The following is a 20,853-nucleotide window of genomic DNA, read 5'->3' on the forward strand; positions in this document are numbered from 1 at the left end:
TGATCATCATGAAAATAACACCACAACACGAGATTTTCATAAATAGTTTATTTAATAATGATTTTTTGCCTTGTATTGTAAAACCTGATTATATGTCTTCAGAAGCTTCTAAAACAGCCCCAGAGTAAGCCAAATCCCAATAATGCTCAACGTGATGTTTCTGGAAGAAATCTCTAGCACTTTTTTCTAATGAGAACGATTTATACTTAAATTCTCCAAAATGTCTACGCTGATTCATTCCTTCCCAAACAAGCACGCATGAATTGGGAATCTCTTTGTCATCAGCATTTTTCACTAAATCTTCTTCCCATTTTATACGATGGAGCATAAGCCTACGATATTTTTTTTGTTGTTTTGGACCACCCTCCACTACAACTACAGAACAATCGCGAAAAAGTACACAGGCGCCGGTCAAGAATAGTTGTTTTGCATTTGTTTCGATCTTAAACTTTTTGCTTTGCTGGTCCTGTAAATCTCGAATTCGATATACAGCAATATGTACCCCTAATGTTGTGTCTTCTTTCATTTTACGAACTTTTTTCTCTCGTCGTTGATCGTCAGTTAATTTACGTGCTGCATTTGCTTCTTCGTGTATTTTTTGACGCTTTACCATTTGTTCACGTACATGAGTCTCAATTTTAGTTGGGTCTTGTACTGCCTCTGTTCCCAACACACGCATTAAATTGGAAATTCTTAATTTTGGTTCTGGAGGAGCTTCAAGTCCTAGACGAATTTTTTCCTGCTCTTCCTTCCAAGCTTCACGACGATTCTGTCGTCGCAATTTGCGTCTTTCTTTATTTGTAAGAAACACTGGAAGATATACGGTACGCGATGTTTCATCTGAAATAAAAAAAATCAAAACACTAATAAGAATCCTTCAAAGTACAAACCGCAAATATATGTTTTAAAGTGATACTAGACGACGCGTCATTCACAATTGCAAAAAATCTGGAAAGATATTGGCTGGTATTATTGAATCCGTTCGTAGCGGCGGCGTACGTCCCGACACTCATTTTCTTAACGTACTAGATGGTTGCTACAGTTATTCACCGCGGCGTTGTAGTAGCGGGCGCAAGAAATGTGTTGCCATCCCTAGAATTTCATGCGAGCGCCGTACGTTCCCGCTACGAACGGATTCAATAATACCAGCCATTATGAATACTAAAAAGAATACAGCCAAAGGAATAGACAAAACAACCTAGAAATGCTAAAAAAAACTTATAAATAAAAATGATCGGCTCTTTTGAATCGTTTTTGTCTGTAGCTTTGCATCACGCAATAACTAAAACGTTGATTTGAGCCAAATTTGTCACATCGGTAGTTTATAGTTCAGGGTATGATTTTTCTGCCCCTTTATTCCCTATATCCTCTTTTCCCCCTTCTCTTTCGCTTCTCTTGGCGGATTCATCAAGATATTCTGATGTGAACATTTTGTTAAAAATGAAATACCCGATCGATTTTTCATCCATTCCAGATAAGGGGAAGTGATTGTTTAAAATCATAGCTTTACCTTTAAAAAACTCCCTCCTCTTATTTATCCTTTGTTAAGAAACGTTAAGAAAGATAAAACAAGATTACGTAAAATTAACATACATCGCAAGCCGTCTTTTTGTATTTAGCTAAAATAATAAAACATAGACAGGAAACGCTGTACGAACGTGCGTATCATAAATAATTCCAGTTTTCTATAACAAATGTAGCTGAACAAACCTGCAACAGTATGACACAGAATAATCAACAATCAAGACAAGCGCAAATTATTCTACTCAGGGATCGTTATCGCTATCCTAAATAAATAATATCCTTTCGAGGATCGCCATACGAAATAAGCATAACACAATCTGCATACGTACAACTCGGTGCAATAAAACATCGGGCTAGGCACGAAAGCGATCCATGCACTTATTCATCAGATAACATAAACAACCTACGCCCGCAAACGACGAACGTTAGAACAGGGTAAATCAATAAAACAAGCCAAGCAGGCAAAAATAAACGCGGTAAAAAAACTCCATGTGAAACAAAGGATAAGGCGGGCGAAAATTAACATCCTCGGTCCTCGCGGAAAATAAAGGGGACAAGCGATCCACGAAAAGATAGCGTAAAGCGTACCCCGGAAAATCTGGTCAACCTAGATAGTAAAATAGAATATATGACATTTCTCATTGTTAATGAAGACTTGTTATTTTAACACTTTAGGCGCCGTGTCATATAAATTCGCATGACGGTTTTGCTCACCGTTCAGCAATGCATCCGACGCACAGTGATTCTCTTGAGAACGAATAAGATAGGAAAGAGAGAACGAGAACGAAATCCCAAATAGCATTGGAGCGTTACGTTTCGCGATTTTTGTATGGAGGCGTTACTGCTCGCTACCTGCTCATAACACTGCTCGATAGCAGTCCTTAGTGAGCAGGTAGCGTGTAACATTCTATGTAAGCTCAATGAAAGCTCAAAGCTCAAGCGTTACTTAGCGAGTGCACGAACCACAGTATAACGCTGTGGGTTCTGTATTCGGATGTAAACAAAAACACACACACTTTTTTAAAATTTCGATGCACATTGTCCAGTACAACGATAAAATGTATTTTATTTAACTATTATTCAATACTTACATGCCCCAATATATGGTTTTACACGTTTATATACGATTTCAACCATCACTTTGGATGGTATCAACTGATGCCGACGGCGTTGTTGTCTCTGCGTCAAGCACATGTATTGTTGCCGCTTCTAATGCTCGGGTCGTTTTTTCGTTAGCAGTAGCACAACGATTAAACGCACTAATTGTACCACTTGCAAAGCGATACAAATAAAGTAAAACACATAATACACCGTACAACACACTTCTTAACAACACTTGCACATAAAAACCACTTGTCGATGCGGTGATCCAATGTCCTGTTTGCAGTGGAAAAATAACAATGAAAGATTAGAATGCTTTCAAATATGACATTATTTTATAATACTTTCCTTTCCATGCTATTTTGTGGTGTATGGCAACGTTGGTTTGCTTGAAGATACACAACGACCGGTGTGTTGGTCCAGTTGAGAATGTGCCGATCACGATCACAGCCGGCTTTAGTGATTGTTGTAGAAACTGTAACAATGATCAATATCATTAAATCTGCATTATTTTTACAATTCATTGTGATTTCATGAAAAAGTAAAGTGAAGAAGTAAAGTAAAAGTGAAAAAGTAAAACATTTCATCTTACCGGCGTCGTATTCCGTCGGCATACACACACACACACACACACACACACACACACACACACACACACACACACACACAGCTGCTCAACCATACTCGGACGAATGTTGCCAAATTTCGGGATGAAATGATGTTTTTCCTGTGAAATAATGTGTTCAAGCATTAAAAGATAGTTTATTTACTGAAATATGCACAGAACACTTACCTTTTCTCGAGTTTTCACATAAAATTTCACGATTATTCTGCACACAATCTTTACGGGCGGTTGTCCGTGTTTGTTTACGATTCTAACTTGACAGATATGCGAGCTGGCATGTGACGAAGTGAAATACATTCAAACCTCGCCAATTGCAAGTCTGCTTTTTCAATTGAATACAAAAAAATCCGAGTTGTTCATATAAATATGAGAAAAAGTCAGTTAATCCACATTGTGAAAAAAATAAACATGACAAAATACGCAGATATTAGTCGTTTTGCATAAAAAATGTCTTTTTAATAAACAAAATCTTTCTTTTTTTGTACACATATGATATAAATGCAATTGGCGAGTTCTAATTGTATCATATGTATTGCTATTTTCAAAGCGGTTGAAATTAAAACAATAAGTGTTTTTTTTGAATAATCAGAAAAATAATTATAAACTTAATAATGATTAAAATGTATTTTATTACATACACGTACAACGGTAACCTAACTAGTAAGCATGTACATGCACGTGTGTAATTAATTAATACATTTTTGTTATCCCTACATGAGTGTTATTAAGTGAAACAGACAATTTACTCTGTTAATTTTTCAATTCTTCAAGATAATGTTTTTTTAATATAAACATGTAAGTTTGTTTTAAAAACATGTTAAAAAATATGCAAAAAAAAGTAACATGTACATAAATGTATATTTGAACAAATATATTACCGCTTACTATATGGACGGAACTATATATATATATATATATATATATATATATATATATATATATATATATATATATATATATATATATATATATATATATATATATATATATATATATATATATATATATATATATATATATATATATATATATATATATATATATATATATATATATATATATATATATATATATATATATATATATATATATATATATATATATATATATATATATATATATAGATATATTTATTTTTTTATTTATGTTATATTATATATATGTTGTTAATATAATTATTTTTTATATCATTATACCGATGCCGGAAACCTTTATTTTTTTCATTAAACTTTAGTTCAAGTTTTTGTTTATTTTGTGTTAACATATGTGCTGAATCGTAATGAAATATCCATCACTCATCTTTTCCAAATTCAGTTAGACCATTTCGCTTTGCTTTTCATTCTAAGTCAGAATGTATGGGGTGCGCGGTACGGGTAAGAAGAACATAGGGGCGGGGGTACAAATAAACGCATCACAACACCAATGTTTGGGTGAGACGGTGATGGTGTGAAACGCTTCTTGCTTCAAGCTCTTGCGGTAACAGCGTTAAAGGCAACAACAACAACAGAGAATAACGCATCGCGTAGAAACAAACACACCGTTCGTGGGTATGTCAGGGGGGGAAACAACGAGAAAAGCTTAATTCTCTCTCAGCGATGCCGCTTGGGATGTGCTACGCCGCATATCGCAATGAAACAAAAGAGTGATAACAATGGCACGAGAAACAGTCCCTCTCATCGCTCTCTTGCCATGCGCTACGTCCTCACTCAAAAACTGTGACGTCAGGCCGGCGGTCAAAGTGTTAACATCCAGCTAAAAGGTTGTTTGTGCGTTGTTACTTGATTCTTATCATCGTTTTCATGAAAAAAGCATGAACGTAGGCATCGGGTTGATCTACTTCACTGATCAGGCTAAAAACGTAATTGTTAACGGCTTAAAGAATTTTACACCTTGAATATGCCATATCTACACTTTATGTGGCTATGTCTTAAGCTTATCCTCTAGCAACTTCACCTCAAACTGTTGTACTCATTACAATTTTGAATATAATAATTTTCTTTTTAGTATTATTATTCTTCTAAAAATTCTTATTTATTAAAGGCCTGCTTACACCGGTCGGTCAGTCGGTAGAGTGAATTACAATGTGTTTTTGGAAGACAACCAGCGAATTATTCGCTCACATGCAAATCAACTGAAGAAGCGTCTACAGGAGGAAACATCGTGTGGAAATAGAAATTGTCACGACACTGGAAATTTGTTAACTATTTTCTTTGACGAATTTGAATTGGGAACTCCACAGGCAGTTGAAAACTCAATTGAAATGACTGAACAAGAACATTACTATTCAGCTGATGAAGAGTCCGCTGAAGAAATTGAAGGAGAAAATTGGCAAACATCATCGTCCACAGTTACTACTCAAGCCACTCCACCGATGCCTGCATCTTCTGCTCAACCCGTGAAAGCGGAAAGACCTCGAAGAATTCGTAGGCCACCAGCCAGGTTTGAACCGTATTGGTGAATTAAGGGGGGAGATGTTGCATAGTAACACGCATAACGCAGTAACATTGCAAGACTCGATCAGAGTACACATTGAGTGAATAAAGACGATTCCATTCTGAACTAAGGAATAAAGCAGTTGTGTTTTTCTCAAGATATATTCCCTGCGACATATCACCATTCACGGGCGAGGCGTGGTGATTGATTGGAGTAGAAATGTTGTTGTCAGCGCTATAGTGTTTGTGTTTTAAAATAATTCCCATTTGATTTTGTTTACTACATTTCTACAACAGCAAAATTGATCATCCTGCTTCAGTAAAGTTTTTTACTGAAACGGTTCAGTAATAAAATGTTTTACTGATTTTCAGCTTAAATGTCATGTTATTACTGATTTTCAGTAAAAAAAAATACTGAATGCATTTCAGTAATCACAAGTCATAGATCACAAGTAATCTCTGCGCATCAATAGAAAACACAGTTTAAAAGAAATATTTCGTCATTTTTTAATCGCTACCAACTACTGAAAATCAGTAATATGAGAATGGCTTAACTGCGATTTCAGTAAACGAGCTGTCATTTTTTTGAGCACCGGACATAACTGAATGATTCAGTAGACATTATTTTTACTGAAAGGATTACTGAAACATTAACTTAAAAAAATCAGTAAAAAAAATATTTTGTGTAAAAATATGTATCAAATATTTTCGTTTAAATACAGGTCCCAAGCGACATCGCTGAGAGAGAATTGAGCTTTTCCCGTTGTTTCCCCCCCTGACATACCCACGAACGGTGTGTTTGTTTCTACGCGATGCGTTATTCTCTGTTGTTGTTGTTGCCTTTAACGCTGTTACCGCACCCGCTGCGCAAAGCGATCGAAAACTTCTCCAACTCAAACTGCAAACATATTTCACAGCCCATAGCTGTGAAATATTTCGCATTCAAAATTGTTGCAAATTTATAAATGATATATTTCAAAATTTTCAATGCTGAAATTTTTGGATTGAAATATTTCTTCGATCGGAATCCAAGCGTTTTCCCTGACATTTCTGCTCGCTTTTTCGATCGCTTTTGACGGAAAGCGATCGAAAATCCGAGCTACAAAACTGCTCGATTTTGTCGTGCGGGGCAAGAGCTTGAAGCAAGAAGCGTTTCACACCATCACCGTCTCACCCAAACATTGGTGTTGTGATGCGTTTATTTGTACCCCCGCCCCTATGTTCTTCTTACCCGTACCGCGCACCCCATACATTCTGACTTAGAATTAAAAGCAAAGCGAAATGGTGTAACTGAATTTGGAAAAGATGAGTGATGGATGTTTCATTACGATTCAGCACATATGTTAACACAAAATTAACAAAACCTTGAACTAAAGTTTAATGAAAAAAATAAAGGTTTCTGGCATCGGTATAATTATATAAAAAATAATTATATTAACAACATATATATAACATAACATAAATATATATATATATATATATATATATATATATATATATATATATATATATATATATATATATATATATATATATATATATATATATATATATATATATATATATATATATATATATATATATATATATATATATACATATATATTTATGTTATGTTATATATACGTTGTCCATATAGTTATGGTAAGCGGTATTATTCAAATATATTTATTCAAATATTCAAATTATTATTCAAATATACATTTATGTACATGTTACTTTTTTTTTGAATATTTTTTAACATGTTTTTAAAACAAACTTACATGTTTATATTAAAAAAAAACATTATCTTGAAGAATTGAAAAATGAACAGAGTAAATTGTCTGTTTCACTTAATAACACTCATATAGGGATAAAAAAAATGTATGAATTAATTACACACGTGCATGTACATGCTTACCGTTACTAGTTACATTACCGTTGTACGTGTATGTAATAAAATACATTTTTATCATTATTATGTTTATAATTATTTTTCTGATTATTAAATAAACACTTATTATTTTAATTTAAACCGCTTTGAAAATAGCAATATATATAATACAATTAGAACTCGCCAATTGCATTTATATCATATGTCTACAAAAAAAGATAGATTTTGTTTATTAAAAAGACATTTTTTATGAAACACGACTAATGTCTGCGTATTTTGTCATGTTTATTATTTTATACAATGTGGATTAACTGACTTATTCTCATATTTATATGAACAACTCGGATTTTTTTGTATTCAATTGAAAAAGCAGACTTGCAATTGACGAGGTTTGAATGTATTTCGCTTCGTCACATGACAGCTCGCATATCTGTCAAGTTAGAAACGTAAACAAACACGGACAATCGCCCGTAAAGATTGTGTGCAGAATAATCGTGAAATTTTATGTGAAAACTCGAGAAAAGGTAATTGTTCTGTGCATATTTCAGTAAATAAACTATCTTTTAATGCTTGAACACATTATTCCACAGGAAAAACATAATTTCATCCCGAAATTTGGCAACATTCGTCCGAGTATGGTTGAGCAGCTGTGTGTGTGTATGCCGACGGAATACGACGCCGGTAAGATGAAATGTTTTACTTTTTAAATCACAATGAATTGTAAAAATAATGCAGATTTAATGATATTGATCTTTGTTACAGTTTCTACAACAATCACTAAAGCCGGCTGTGATCGTGATCGGCACATTCTCAACTGGACCAACACACCGGTCGTTGTGTATCTTCAAGCAAACCAACGTTGCCATACACCACAAAATAGCATGGAAAGGAAAGTATTATAAAATAATATCACATATGAAAGCATTCTAATCTTTCCTTGTTATTTTTCCACTGCAAACAGGACATTGGATCACCGCATCGACAAGTGGTTTTTATGTGCAAGTGTTGTTAAGAAGTGTGTTGTACGGTGTATTACGTGTTTTACTTTATTTGTATCGCTTTGCAAATGGTACAATTAGTGCGTTTAATCGTTGTAATACAGCTAACATAAGATTTACCCGAGCATTAGAAGCGGCAACAATACATGTGCCTGACGCAGAGACAACAACGCCGTCGGCATCCGTTGATACCATCCAAAGTGATGGTTGAAATCGCATTTAAACGTGTAAAACCATGTATTGGGGCATGTAAGTATTGAATAATAGTTAAATAAAATACATTTTATCGTTGTACTGGACAATGTGCATCGAAATTAAAAAAAGTGTGTGTGTTTTTCTTTACATCCGAATACAGAACCCACAACGCTATACTGTGGTTCGAGCACTCGCTAAGTAACGCTTGAGCTTTGAGCTTTCATTGAGCTTACATAGAATGTTACACGCTACCTGCTCACTAAGGACTGCTATCGAGCAGTGTTATGAGCAGGTAGCGAGCAGTAACGCTTCCATACAAAAATCGCGAAACGTAACGCTCCAATGCTATTTGGGGTATTCCGTTTGAAAGGTTTTCATTTTCCGCCAGGTTCCGCCCTTTCCGTTTGAAATTCGTAGGCTGAAATTTCAGCCTGTCAGCTGTTTGCATTGTATAGCAGTTTTCAAGCAGCTATCTAAGTCGGTATAATATACAGGTGGGCTTATCCCAAGGAGTATGAATTTAGAAGGCTGATTTTTATCGCTTCTGCTTCTGAATGAAGATTTTAAGAGTGTTTTGAGTATTCGTCAAGCCTCCAGAAAGCTCGTTGGAGCAAAAATTTTCACTCGTTCTGTCAAAAAGTGATATTCAAATTTGGTCTAAAAAAATGCTATGAGACCACCTGGACTACATACACTTTGATTCCAGATTTCACCACCTGGTCTCTTTAATGCACCTTGGGATAAATGTAAACAAACTCGTGTTTTCGAGCAGGTACTCGAATGTAATTCTAGCTTTTAGGCGAAAATTTTCTAGACTGAAAATCGCAGTTTTTTGTGTGGTTTTGTATAAAGTGTTTACATGATTTCAGCCTCCAACTGTCAAACTCCATACAAAAAACTGACAAGAATTGTGAAGGTCCCCATTGTTGCAAACTGTAATAAGGTTCCAACGGACTGTCAGCCAAGGCGATGTTTCGTGCGCGCGAAAAGAGATAAAAAGGCAAGAAACCACGTAAACAGGGCAATAGCAAGAAAATATCAAAGAGTTAATAAGCGATAAATGGGAATAAAAATAAACTAATTTTTGGTGCACCTGTAGTGCCAACCTAATAAATTCAATTAGTTCACTTTTTTCCGAGTTAGAGCGGCAGTTTCTAACATTCCAAAAATTAGTTTAGAAACATTTCTATCTATTTCTTCGTGTTTTCGAGCAGGTACTCGAATGTAATTCTAGCTTTTAGGCGAAAATTTTCTAGACTGAAAATCGCAGTTTTTTGTGTGGTTTTGTATAAAGTGTTTACATGATTTCAGCCTCCAACTGTCAAACTCCATACAAAAAACTGACAAGAATTGTGAAGGTCCCCATTGTTGCAAACTGTAATAAGGTTCCAACGGACTGTCAGCCAAGGCGATGTTTCGTGCGCGCGAAAAGAGATAAAAAGGCAAGAAACCACGTAAACAGGGCAATAGCAAGAAAATATCAAAGAGTTAATAAGCGATAAATGGGAATAAAAATAAGCTAATTTTTGGTGCACCTGTAGTGCCAACCTAATAAATTCATTTAGTTCACTTTTTTCCGAGTTAGAGCGGCAGTTTCTAACATTCCAAAAATTAGTTTAGAAACATTTCTATCTATTTCTTCTTTGGCTCAACAACCGATGTCGGTCAAGGCCTGCCTGTACCCACTTGTGGGCTTGGCTTTCAGTGACTAATTGATTCCCCTCCATAGCACGATAGTCAGTCCTACGTATGGCGGCGCGGTCTATTTGGGGATTGAACCCATGTAGGGCATGTTGTTAAGTCGTACGAGTTGACGACTGTACTACGAGACCGGCTTAAACATTAACACATTAACATAAACATTTCTATACTCGGCACTATATCGCGAAACAAATATTCACTGTGGTAACGATAGGAAAGGAGCGTGAAGTTAAAAGGTGCTACAAGAATCACGAGGTTCAATAGTGAAAAGAAAATGGATTTCGTGCAGTATTTTCACCGTGTGGAACGAGAACCAGCATCAAGGTCGATAAGAAGACAGACTGCGGAGCGCAACGGTGTTCAAGTGTTTAACCACAACGCGTGAAGCTGATAGAGGATTTCCGTTTGAGGCGGGCACAAGCAGGTGCGTCACGGGCTATGACGCGATACCACAAATGCAGGTGCGGGACCAACAAGCGGCAGATTCGATGGCTGAATCTCCAATTTCATCAGTAGCTATTGGCAACGTATGTGAGACCTTTCACCAAGACTTTCCATGTCAAAACTATCGGGAATTAGTGTTCCAGAAAACGTATGCAGAAGCGCTGAGATTTGTAAAAGCCAAGATCGAACGCAGGTTTCTCGAGATCAAAAGAGAGCAACGGCATCAACGAATAATGGAACTTGAGCACGAGCTTCGCGGATTATGCGATACGAATGAGTCCGGGAGTGACGAAAAGCGGTGCTGGGCAACAAGTGATTCGGGAGCATCGAATATTAAGTCACCGGGAGACGAGCATTTCACAACGCAAGAATCGCAGAGGCACAGCGGCACAATTATTATTGGCGCACCGCAATGCCAAGTTCCAACCAAGCATTTGATTCCAAGTTCCAAGGGTAATGACCTACAACACAATAATGGCGCAAGATTGACGCATTTCGATGGCGAACGCTCTCGATGGCAAACGAGCAAAACTCTTGCGACAAGCCATACACGCACGACAAACAAACAAACTTAGCTGGAACGGCTACTAAAACTACCTCACAAACAACACTGCACACGAACACTAATCCAAATGAAAACCTTATCGGGTCATATCACCATTTACGGCTGCATCCTGATGGGTTGAATGAAGAAATCAGCACTGTAAAGGCTTTCTTTGAAAGACGAATATTGATTGCGGTCCAGAATAGAGAAACTGAGCAACAACATGCAGTATCTAAAATAGAAGAATGCAACTCCGAAACAGTTTCAGAGCGGTTATCATTAACAATGCCTGATGGAAACTGTAAACGAAGTAGCCGCGTGTAATCGAAGTAGTCTTTAATAGATTTGGGAACGATCGTTTCATTACAAGTTAGTCGCAAATAAACCATTCACGAGAACGGTCGCATAAAAGAGAAACTTGTTAAAATAAAAAACTTCCAAAGTATTTCAAAGAACAGAGTTCCTTTAGGTTATGGGCTCCTCTGTAAAGGAAGGGCTGGCCGAGAACCATATAAAAAAAATCAAGAATTGGCCTTTATCTCATTGGATAACGACACTTGTGGTTCTGAAAATCGAGATGTAAAATTCCCTTTTCATGAACAGCGGGACAATGACCGTTTTCAGCAAGAGGGGGAAATGGTCGGAAAAGATAATGCTGCCAACGGTTTGCAAGTGCATCAAAAGTTAGTCGATATTGAAGAGAATAATGAGGAATATTTTGAAATATTAAGCGATAAAGGAATATGTGAAAAAGAAAATGGCGAAAGGGAAGAACCGATAACTTCAAAACTCAGCGCAAACGTAAGTCATTATAATTGTGAAATTAGGAAGAAAGCTATCAAAGGTGAATCGTTAACATCAAGGCCTGATTTTAAAGTAGCATTTCTTCATGGAAAACTGCCTGAAGCTCCTCCTGGTTTGTTGAGGCAATTCTTGGGCTTGTTACAGGATGTTGGATTGAAAGTAATGACATTGATTCGAACCCTTCCGAAGTTACATACCAATAAGGCATTAGAAGCTGGTTGATTGAAAGTCTTGAGGAAGAAACTTGGGATGAACGATCGAGAGGGGGTGTAAACGAAGTAGCCGCGTGTAATCGAAGTAGTCTTTAATAGATTTGGGAACGATCGTTTCATTACAAGTTAGTCGCAAATAAACCATTCACGAGAACGGTCGCATAAAAGAGAAACTTGTTAAAATAAAAAACTTCCAAAGTATTTCAAAGAACAGAGTTCCTTTAGAAACAGTGCGGGAGTCTCACTCGCGACCAATACGTGTTATATACGACCGATACGATGGGATGAGAGGGATAAATGTATCTCTCATGCGACAGGAAAGGATGATTCTATCCCGCAGGCCGGATGGATTGGTGAGATGAAGTGTTCGGTGTTGGCGAAAAGGGATCCGATCTTTGTCATGATTTCGGCACTAAACGGATCGGGCCGCGAGTTAACGTCGGACTGTTTCGTACAAGAAGCAAAGTAGTGTGGTGGTATGTACGGCTGAAACACAAATCATTTTTAATCAATCAGTCATTTTCAGCTGCGAAGGTAAACAAAAGATCGTCGGGGTTCTTCCATCCGATGACCGAAGCGTTACGTGAACCAAAGGTGACGACGACAGCCGTAGATCGAGAAGTTCTGATAACAAGACTCAACGAGATGATTGACCTCTCATGTGTGCCATCCGTAAGCAGTCTTTGCCGATCGGTCCTTTACGAAAACAACAGAGGGATGAAATACAGGTGTACGCAATATTCCGTAAGCGCTGGTGACTAGATACACTGCATAAACATTATTCAATCAACACATGTAGTGTTCGGCCGCATGTATTAGTTAATTTTATACGCAACTAGAACCAACTCACTATTTTAGCTAACTTTCTTATTAAGCAAAACATCTTAGTCTGCAAACCACGTTTATTTAGCGGAAGCCAAGCAAACAATAACAGTCAAGATAGGAGTGAAACAACGGTTAAATTGGTTTAGATCACTTGTAAGAAATATCTCTTTCTTACAACTTACCTATGTCGCACTGGGAGGGGGAATGTTGGAAACTGTTATAAGGTTCCAACGGACTGTCAGTCAAGGCGATGTTTTGTGCGCGCGAAAAGAGATAAAAAGACAAGGAAACCACGTAAACAGGGCAATAGCAAGAAAATATCAAAGAGTTAATAAGCGATAAAAGAGAATAAAAATAAACTAATTTTTTGGTCCACCTGTAGTGCCAACCTAATAAATTCATTTTGTTCACTTTTTTCCGAGTTAGAGCGGCAGTTTCTAACAGGTATCAATCAAGTCACTGTAGAAAAGTGACGGATGTGTTAGTAAGTAGAAAAGTTTTTATACGCTTCATTTTTCATGTGTTTTTTATTAATTTTTTTTTTTTTCATTTATGTCCACAACGATCGGTTTTGTCGATGCAAAAAATCATTTTTCAGCATTTTTAATATTACACAAAAAAATAATTTTTGTAGCAGCCGTGTCGACCTGGACTAGCCGTGGCAGTTGCGCTGCCACCGGTCACCGTCACATGTGCCTCCATATATCCTAGCTTGGGTACACGGGCTAGATCCAACCCCTTGGGTGGATGGTGGCATATGGCGAACCAGGTGGGGGGTGGGTTCCCTGGGAAACTGGGTGCCTGAACGTCGAGGGGGGCAACCCGACGTTAAATAAAACGGCCACGTGGGCGCAGGGCCAGTCACCCAGTCTCATGAATATTAAGACTACGGAAAGCAACAGGAAATTACGAAACGGACCTAACGATACCGACCCTACGCAATGCCCCTGGACAACGATCAAAATGGGCTCATGCAACGTACGCACTCTTAGCAAAGCCGGAGCCTTGAAACAACTTGATGACGCCCTAGCCACACTGAGCATGGACCTCGTAGCTCTACAAGAGAATCGGTGGCTAGGGAACGGTGTGCACAACAGGCGAGGTAAGCAATGCTACGACATTTACTACAGCTGCCACGACCGCCACCGCGTGCTCGGAACGGGTTTCGCCGTAGGTCCCCGGCTGAAATCCGTAATAATAGATTTCATGGCTAAAAACGATAGGCTATGCACCCTGCGCATGCAAGCCAAATTCTTTAAAATAAGCCTCAAAAACGTTCACGCCCCTACCGAAGAGAAAGATGAAGAGGAAAACGACCTGTTTTACGGCCGCCTCGCTAGAACTATAGTTGCGTGCCCCAGGCATGACGTCATAATCATCCTAGGAGACTTCAATGCAAAAGTCGGTAGGGAGCCAATGTATCGCCAATAAGCTGCCGACGACAGTCGAGCCTGTTAAACGTCAGAACTTATCGAGGAGCCAATATCGATTCCGATCACTACTTGGTTGGCTTAGTGATACGTTGTAGAATCGCCCGCCCCCGCGCCAATGGGGGCGGAGAAAACACGCAGCCTCGGCTCAACACGGACTCTCTAAGGGACATTACTGTCCAACAGGAATTCAAAGCCGCTTTAGACGAGTCTCTACTACCAGAAAACAGATATGAAACTACGAGCGAGAGGTGGAACGCTCTAAAAACAAAAATAATAAACTGTGCAAGAAATATACTCCCACCACGTCGTGGCAACACCAAATCTGGCTGGTTCGACGATGAATGCAGACAAGTGACCGAACGTAAGAATACTGCATACCGAGCAATGCAGCAACGGCATAGAACGCGGGCATGCGCAGAGGAATATTCACGGCTCAGACGCGAAGAGAAACGAGTTCACCGCTCCAAGAAGCATGCTTCGGAAGAGCAAAACATGCGGGAACTCGAGCAAACCAGAGAGGCGTACGGACCGACACGAAAGTTTTACCAAGCGATAGCAGGTCACCGAAACAACGTTGTACCTAAGGTAACCTGCTGTCGCAACAAGGATGGAGATCTGGTTAGTAACCAGTCAGAGGTCCTCTAGCGGTGGGCTCAGTATTTTGATGAATTACTCAACGACCAGTTAAACGAACAGCTAGAAGCACCACTAGCAGATAGTGTCATGCTACTGCCACCTAGCATAGAAGAAACACGAAAGGCTATCCGTCGGCTGAAAAATAACAAGGCACCCGGAACCGACGGAATTGCAGCTGAACTGGTCAAGAATGGAGGTGCACGACTAGAAAACGAGATTCATCAAATTGTTACTGAGGTGTGGGATAGCGAATCGATGCCTTGTGATTGGAATCGGCATCATCTACCCCGTATACAAGAAGGGAGACAGGTTGGACTGCAACAACTACAGGGGTATTACGGTGTTGAATACTGCCTATAAAATATTCTCCCTGATCCTTCAGGATCGCCTTGTCCCGCACGTCGAAGAGATAGTAGGAAACTATCAAAGAGGATTCCGAAACGGAAAATCAACCACTGATCAGATCTTCACCATGCGGCAGATCTTGGAGAAGATGGCTGAATACAGAAACGACACATACCATCTCTTCATAGACTTCAAAGCCGCATACGATAGCATAGCCAGGGTAAAACTGTACGACGCTATGAGCTCATTTGGAATCCCGGCCAAACTGATAAGGCTAGTTAGAATGACTATGACCAACGTCACATGCCAGGTGAGGGTGGATGGAAAACTCTCAGGACCTTTTGCTACCACCAAGGGTCTGCGCCAGGGGGACGGGCTTGCCTGTCTCCTATTCAACTTGGCGCTAGAGAGGGCCATCCGCGACTCGGGGGTGGAGACTACGGGAACCATCTTCTATAAGTCAACCCAGATCCTGGCATACGCTGATGATATAGACATCATTGGTCTGCGGCTCTTCTATGTAGCAGAAGCCTACCAAGGGATTGAGCAGGCGGCAGAGAACCTCGGATTGCAGATAAACGAGGCAAAGACCAAACTGATGGTGGCAAACATCAGCGGACCTACCAATAAATAATCCGAATCTACGTAGGCGTGATGTACAGATAGGTGAACGCACTTTTGAAGTCGTCCCACAATTCACCTATCTTGGGTCAAAGGTCAGCAGCGACAACAGTATGGAAGTTGAGTTGCGCGCAAGGATGCTGGCTGCCAACCGGTCATTCTACAGCCTGAAAAAGCAGTTCACCTCAAAGAACCTGTCGCGACGGACGAAGCTGGGACTATATAGTACCTATATAGTACCAGTACTCACATACGCCTCTGAGACATGGACACTGTCCAAATTTGACGAAACCCTCTTAGCCGCCTTCGAGAGGAAGATGCTCAGAAGGATACTTGGCCCCGTATGTGTGGAAGGACAATGGAGGAGCCGCTATAATGACGAGCTATACGAGATGTACGGCGACCTCACTGTCGTACAGCGTATTAAGCTCGCCAGGCTCCGGTGAGCTGGCCATGTTGTACGCATGGAAACGGACGACCCAGCCCGTAAAGTCTTTTTAGGCCGTCCACAAGGACAGAGGAGGCGTGGTAGGCCCAAATTGAGGTGGCAAGATGGCGTGGAGGCGTCCGCCATTAAGGCCGGGATAACGGACTGGCAGACGAAGGCGCGAGACCGTGAGCGGTTTCGGACACTCCTGAGGCAGGCCAAGACCGCAAAGCGGTTGTAGCGCCGGATAAGTAAGTAAGTAATAGGACAACTGTAGCTAAGTCTCATCACTTTTACTCAAAGATAATACAAATATTAAAAATATACATACACAACTTAGGTGGATGCTATTACAAGCTCCTAACGTCTAGTTCTCATTTCTAAAGACATGAATAAAGGCATTTAAATAATTAGATAGAGTAGGTACATTGAAATAAAGTAGTTCCCAAATTCTTAATGAAAAGCTGCTAACGTTATTTGTCCTTGAAGGTTAAAATTTTAAATCTGTTGTTTAAAAAAATAGGGATTACACATTTTCGTATGCATTAAAATCACACAATATTCATCCAATACTTTTCGAAGTCCTGTACTGTCTTCAGAAGGGGTAATACAAATAAAAAGCTGATGTTTTCGGTTTTACAACTATCCGAAAAAATCAGAATTAGTAGCACTTGTTTCAACGACAGCTACAAACAAAGTATTTACTTCATATGTAAAGTTAAACTCTGTCTTTGTTTTAATGCGTGTAGCTACTGATATTGAACTGGTTAACGAATCTGATGAATACAGCTCATTATACAAAATTTCCTTCTGGATGCATTTTCATTTCATTTCATTTATTAATCCAATATCCGCCATCCAGGCTAAATAAAACAGACTTAAAACTACAGTGAACCCTCTCTTATTTGAGAGGCGATGGGACTGTCGAATAAGAGGGGTTTTTAAATTACAGAGGTGGAAAGTGAATGAAAGGTCCATCCAAACAAGAAAGAGACAGAACATTTAGTATGCAGCCTTAACTGTTGCTATAGGAAACTGCGAACCGGATTGCCAATTTGAGCATACATCATTCAATAACCATGGCAACACCATACACAAATAAGAGGGACACAGATTTCAGAGGTTTTCCAAATTAGAGGAACAAAAATGTACTGGAAATCAAGGGACTGTGCAAAATGTTTAAATAAAAGAGGTTTTTCAAATTGGAGAGGTGTCAAATAAGAGAGGGTTCACTGTAATTAAACGCTAACACATAAACAAAATAATTCATGAAAAACTAAGCCTAACTAAACTAGTCTTGACCTAGCAAAACAATAAAAGAAAAAAAAACATAGGTAGAGCGTAGATGCTATCATAAACTTAATAAAAAAAGAGAGTAAATGAAAACTAAGAAGAATAATTAAAGAAAATTAGAAGAATAAATACGGTTACGGAAAGAGTTAAGAGAGGAGTCGAAATCAAAGAGATAGTAAAAGTGGTTAAACAACCTGAAACAGGATAGAAGAGGATCATTGAAAGTATAAAGAGTATGACGTGTTTCAATTGACAGAGGATCACGTGGACGAAGAGAACGAGAGGGAACATACAGCGAGATGGACGAGAGTAAATCAGGAGCATCAGTAGCAAAAAGTAATAAGCCACCAATAAAACATGCCTGAAACACTTGGCGGCGGAAACTTAAAGAGTGAAGATTGAATAACTGCAATCGCGTTTCATAGGGAGGTAGTGAGGCAGCACCGAACAAACGACGAAAAGCAATTCTGGTAAAGAGGCGCTGAATGCTTTCAATTCTCGAACAGCCATCAATAGTAGGAGGATTCCAGATGATACTAGCATATTCAAGAATAGGCCTTACCAAAGCACAATAAAGATTTCTTTGGAAGCTTTGATCTCTAAAAATAGAGGTAAAACGTAAAATAAACCCAAGGGTTCGATTAGCTTTTAGTAGAACCTCATCAAGGTGCAGTTTAAAGTTAAGACGACGAATCATTGTAATCATGGTATTTGTACTCCTCGTATTGCATATTCTTCTATTTTTAATTAAAACGAGACATCAATTTTATCCCGAGTGAAACCGGGTAAATCAGCTAGTTATTACATATAATGAAGCAAACTATAACCAAATACCCTTTGGTCCTACCCCAGATCATAAACGTATATAAGGAAAATAACTGTAAAATCATAGGCATAACAAGAAAACACTATGAATGCACCAGCATCTATTGGCGTTTTGGGAGAAGAAACTCCCAAAAGTCATGACAAACTTAATATAAGGATAGAGGGGATTATGCTACAATTAATAACTAACCTTTCCGTAACCGTAACTCTTTCCGTAACCGTATTTATTCTTCTAATTTTCTTTAATTATTCTTCTTAGTTTTCATTTACTCTCTTTTTTCATTAAGTTTATGATAGCATCTACGCTCTACCTATGTTTTTTTTTTTCTTTTATTATTTTGCTAGGTCAAGACTAGTTTAGTTAGGCTTAGTTTTTCATGAATTATTTTGTTTATGTGTTAGCGATTGATTAGTTTTAAGTCTGTTTTATTTAGCCTGGATGGCGGATATTGGATTAATAAATGAAATGAAATGAAAATGCATCCAGAAGGACATTTTGTATAATGAGCTGTATTCATCAGATTCGTTAACCAGTTCAATATCAGTAGCTACACGCATTAAAACAAAGACAGAGTTTAACTTTACATATGAAGTAAATACTTTGTTTGTAGCTGTCGTTGAAACAAGTGCTACTAATTCTGATTTTTTCGGATAGTTGTAAAACCAAAAACATCAGCTTTTTATTTGTATTACTCCTTCTGAAGACAGTACAGTGCTTCGAAAAGTATTGGATGAATGTGATGTTAATGCATAGGAAAATGTGTAATCCCTGTTTTAAACAACAAATTTAAGATTTTAACCTTCAAGGACAAATAACGTTAGCAGCTTTTCATTAAGAATTTGGGAACTACTTTATTTCAATGTACCTACTCTATCTAATTATTTAAATGCCTTTATTCATGTCTTTAGAAATGAGAACTAGACGTTAGGAGCTTGTAATAGCATCCACCTAAGTTGATATATTTAATTTGCAAATAAGTAGATTATTGTAATCAACAGATAACTTCTATCAAGCTCGAAAACCAATCTCGTGCAGTGGAGCACCGTTCATATGGGTACCTTTTATCCAGCTCTTCATTTATCCATGCCGTTGAAAAGTGACAGTTCAATACAAAGGTGACTTTGAGTGCTGAAAAGGATATTTGAAAAAAGGTTGTAAGAGCATATTGTCAGAACAAAAATCGCTCTGCATCATATTCTCTTCAAATATTCTTCACATTTCACATACTCTACTAAACATTTCAAATATTCTCTTTGGCAAAGCATGAAGTTAATAAAAACTGCCTACACTTTACCAAAACATTAAACAATTTAAAAAAACAGGAATTTGTGATTAAATATATAATTAGACTCATTATCCGTATTTTTCGGGTATCCAGACGAGGTCCGATTAGCCCGAAAAAAAGATGCTCCACTGTATATATATATAGATTTAAAACTGCTAGTCATTCAATAGCCCGGCTGCCATGATTACTAACTGCCTTTTTGTAGATTTTGCGTATCATTTTTTATCTTCATCAAGCTACAATTTGCGCTGTTAGAACTGTTTGCAGAGTTGTTGTGTTTTATTTTTTTACGAGGCTTTTTAGCATTCGCCTCTCGTAATTTACAATTCGGAAACTACTATTTGAGATAAAAAAATGAATTAAAAGTCCAAGATGAAAAAAAAATACAAGAGTTCTAATGGTAATGGTGAAAGGTGAAAATGTTTGTTAATTCTAATGCTTTTTTCATTTAAATTATGTTTTTATAAATATTTTTATCTTTATATTTATTCCTACACTTGTTTGTAGATATTAGTGTCCTTTAAAAAATTCAAAAGTTTTTCAATTTCATTGTAATTGTTGGAAAGTATAATATCCAAGTGCTCTCCAAGTCTGTGTCTCTTTCATTCTGCGGAATATCCAAAACAAATAATTAAAATGTGTTCCACCATTGTATCACATGCACAAAATGGGCAGATTAACGGTGATTCCTTTTTAAGTTTGTACGTAT

At 37.9% G+C, this 20,853-nt stretch overlaps 1 protein-coding gene and 2 long non-coding RNA genes across 9 annotated transcripts in view; 1 reads left to right on the forward strand and 2 right to left on the reverse strand.

Annotated features, from left to right (window-relative positions):
- Positions 1 to 33: 33 nt before the first annotated feature.
- Positions 34 to 20,853, reverse strand: part of LOC1268691 (U4/U6 small nuclear ribonucleoprotein Prp3) — a 32,557-nt gene continuing 11,737 nt past the window's right edge. Inside the window, exons 2-4 of one of the 7 annotated variants that reach the window (XM_061641043.1) lie at positions 19,918 to 19,987; positions 13,461 to 13,513; positions 34 to 840 (exon numbers count right to left, since the gene is read on the reverse strand). In XM_061641043.1, coding sequence (XP_061497027.1) covers positions 89 to 840; positions 13,461 to 13,513; positions 19,918 to 19,987 — 875 coding nt within the window. In that variant the 3' untranslated portion in view covers positions 34 to 88. Of the gene's footprint in view, positions 841 to 12,923; positions 13,150 to 13,460; positions 13,514 to 19,917; positions 19,988 to 20,853 lie in introns of those variants that run through there. The other 6 variants (XM_061641044.1, XM_061641048.1, XM_061641045.1 and 3 more) reach the window with 6 other exon arrangements.
- On the reverse strand, positions 2,970 to 3,675 carry LOC133391051 (uncharacterized). The gene is made up of 2 exons (XR_009764530.1): positions 3,218 to 3,675; positions 2,970 to 3,100 (listed from the first exon to the last, which is right to left on the reverse strand). It is a non-coding gene; the product is annotated as an uncharacterized LOC133391051 (long non-coding RNA).
- LOC133391052 (uncharacterized) lies at positions 7,873 to 8,448 on the forward strand. Its single transcript, XR_009764531.1, has 3 exons — positions 7,873 to 8,079; positions 8,146 to 8,236; positions 8,318 to 8,448. It is a non-coding gene; the product is annotated as an uncharacterized LOC133391052 (long non-coding RNA).

The sequence above is a fragment of the Anopheles gambiae genome, chromosome 2 (assembly GCF_943734735.2).
Source record: "Anopheles gambiae chromosome 2, idAnoGambNW_F1_1, whole genome shotgun sequence".
Classification (NCBI taxonomy): Eukaryota; Metazoa; Arthropoda; class Insecta; order Diptera; family Culicidae; genus Anopheles; species Anopheles gambiae.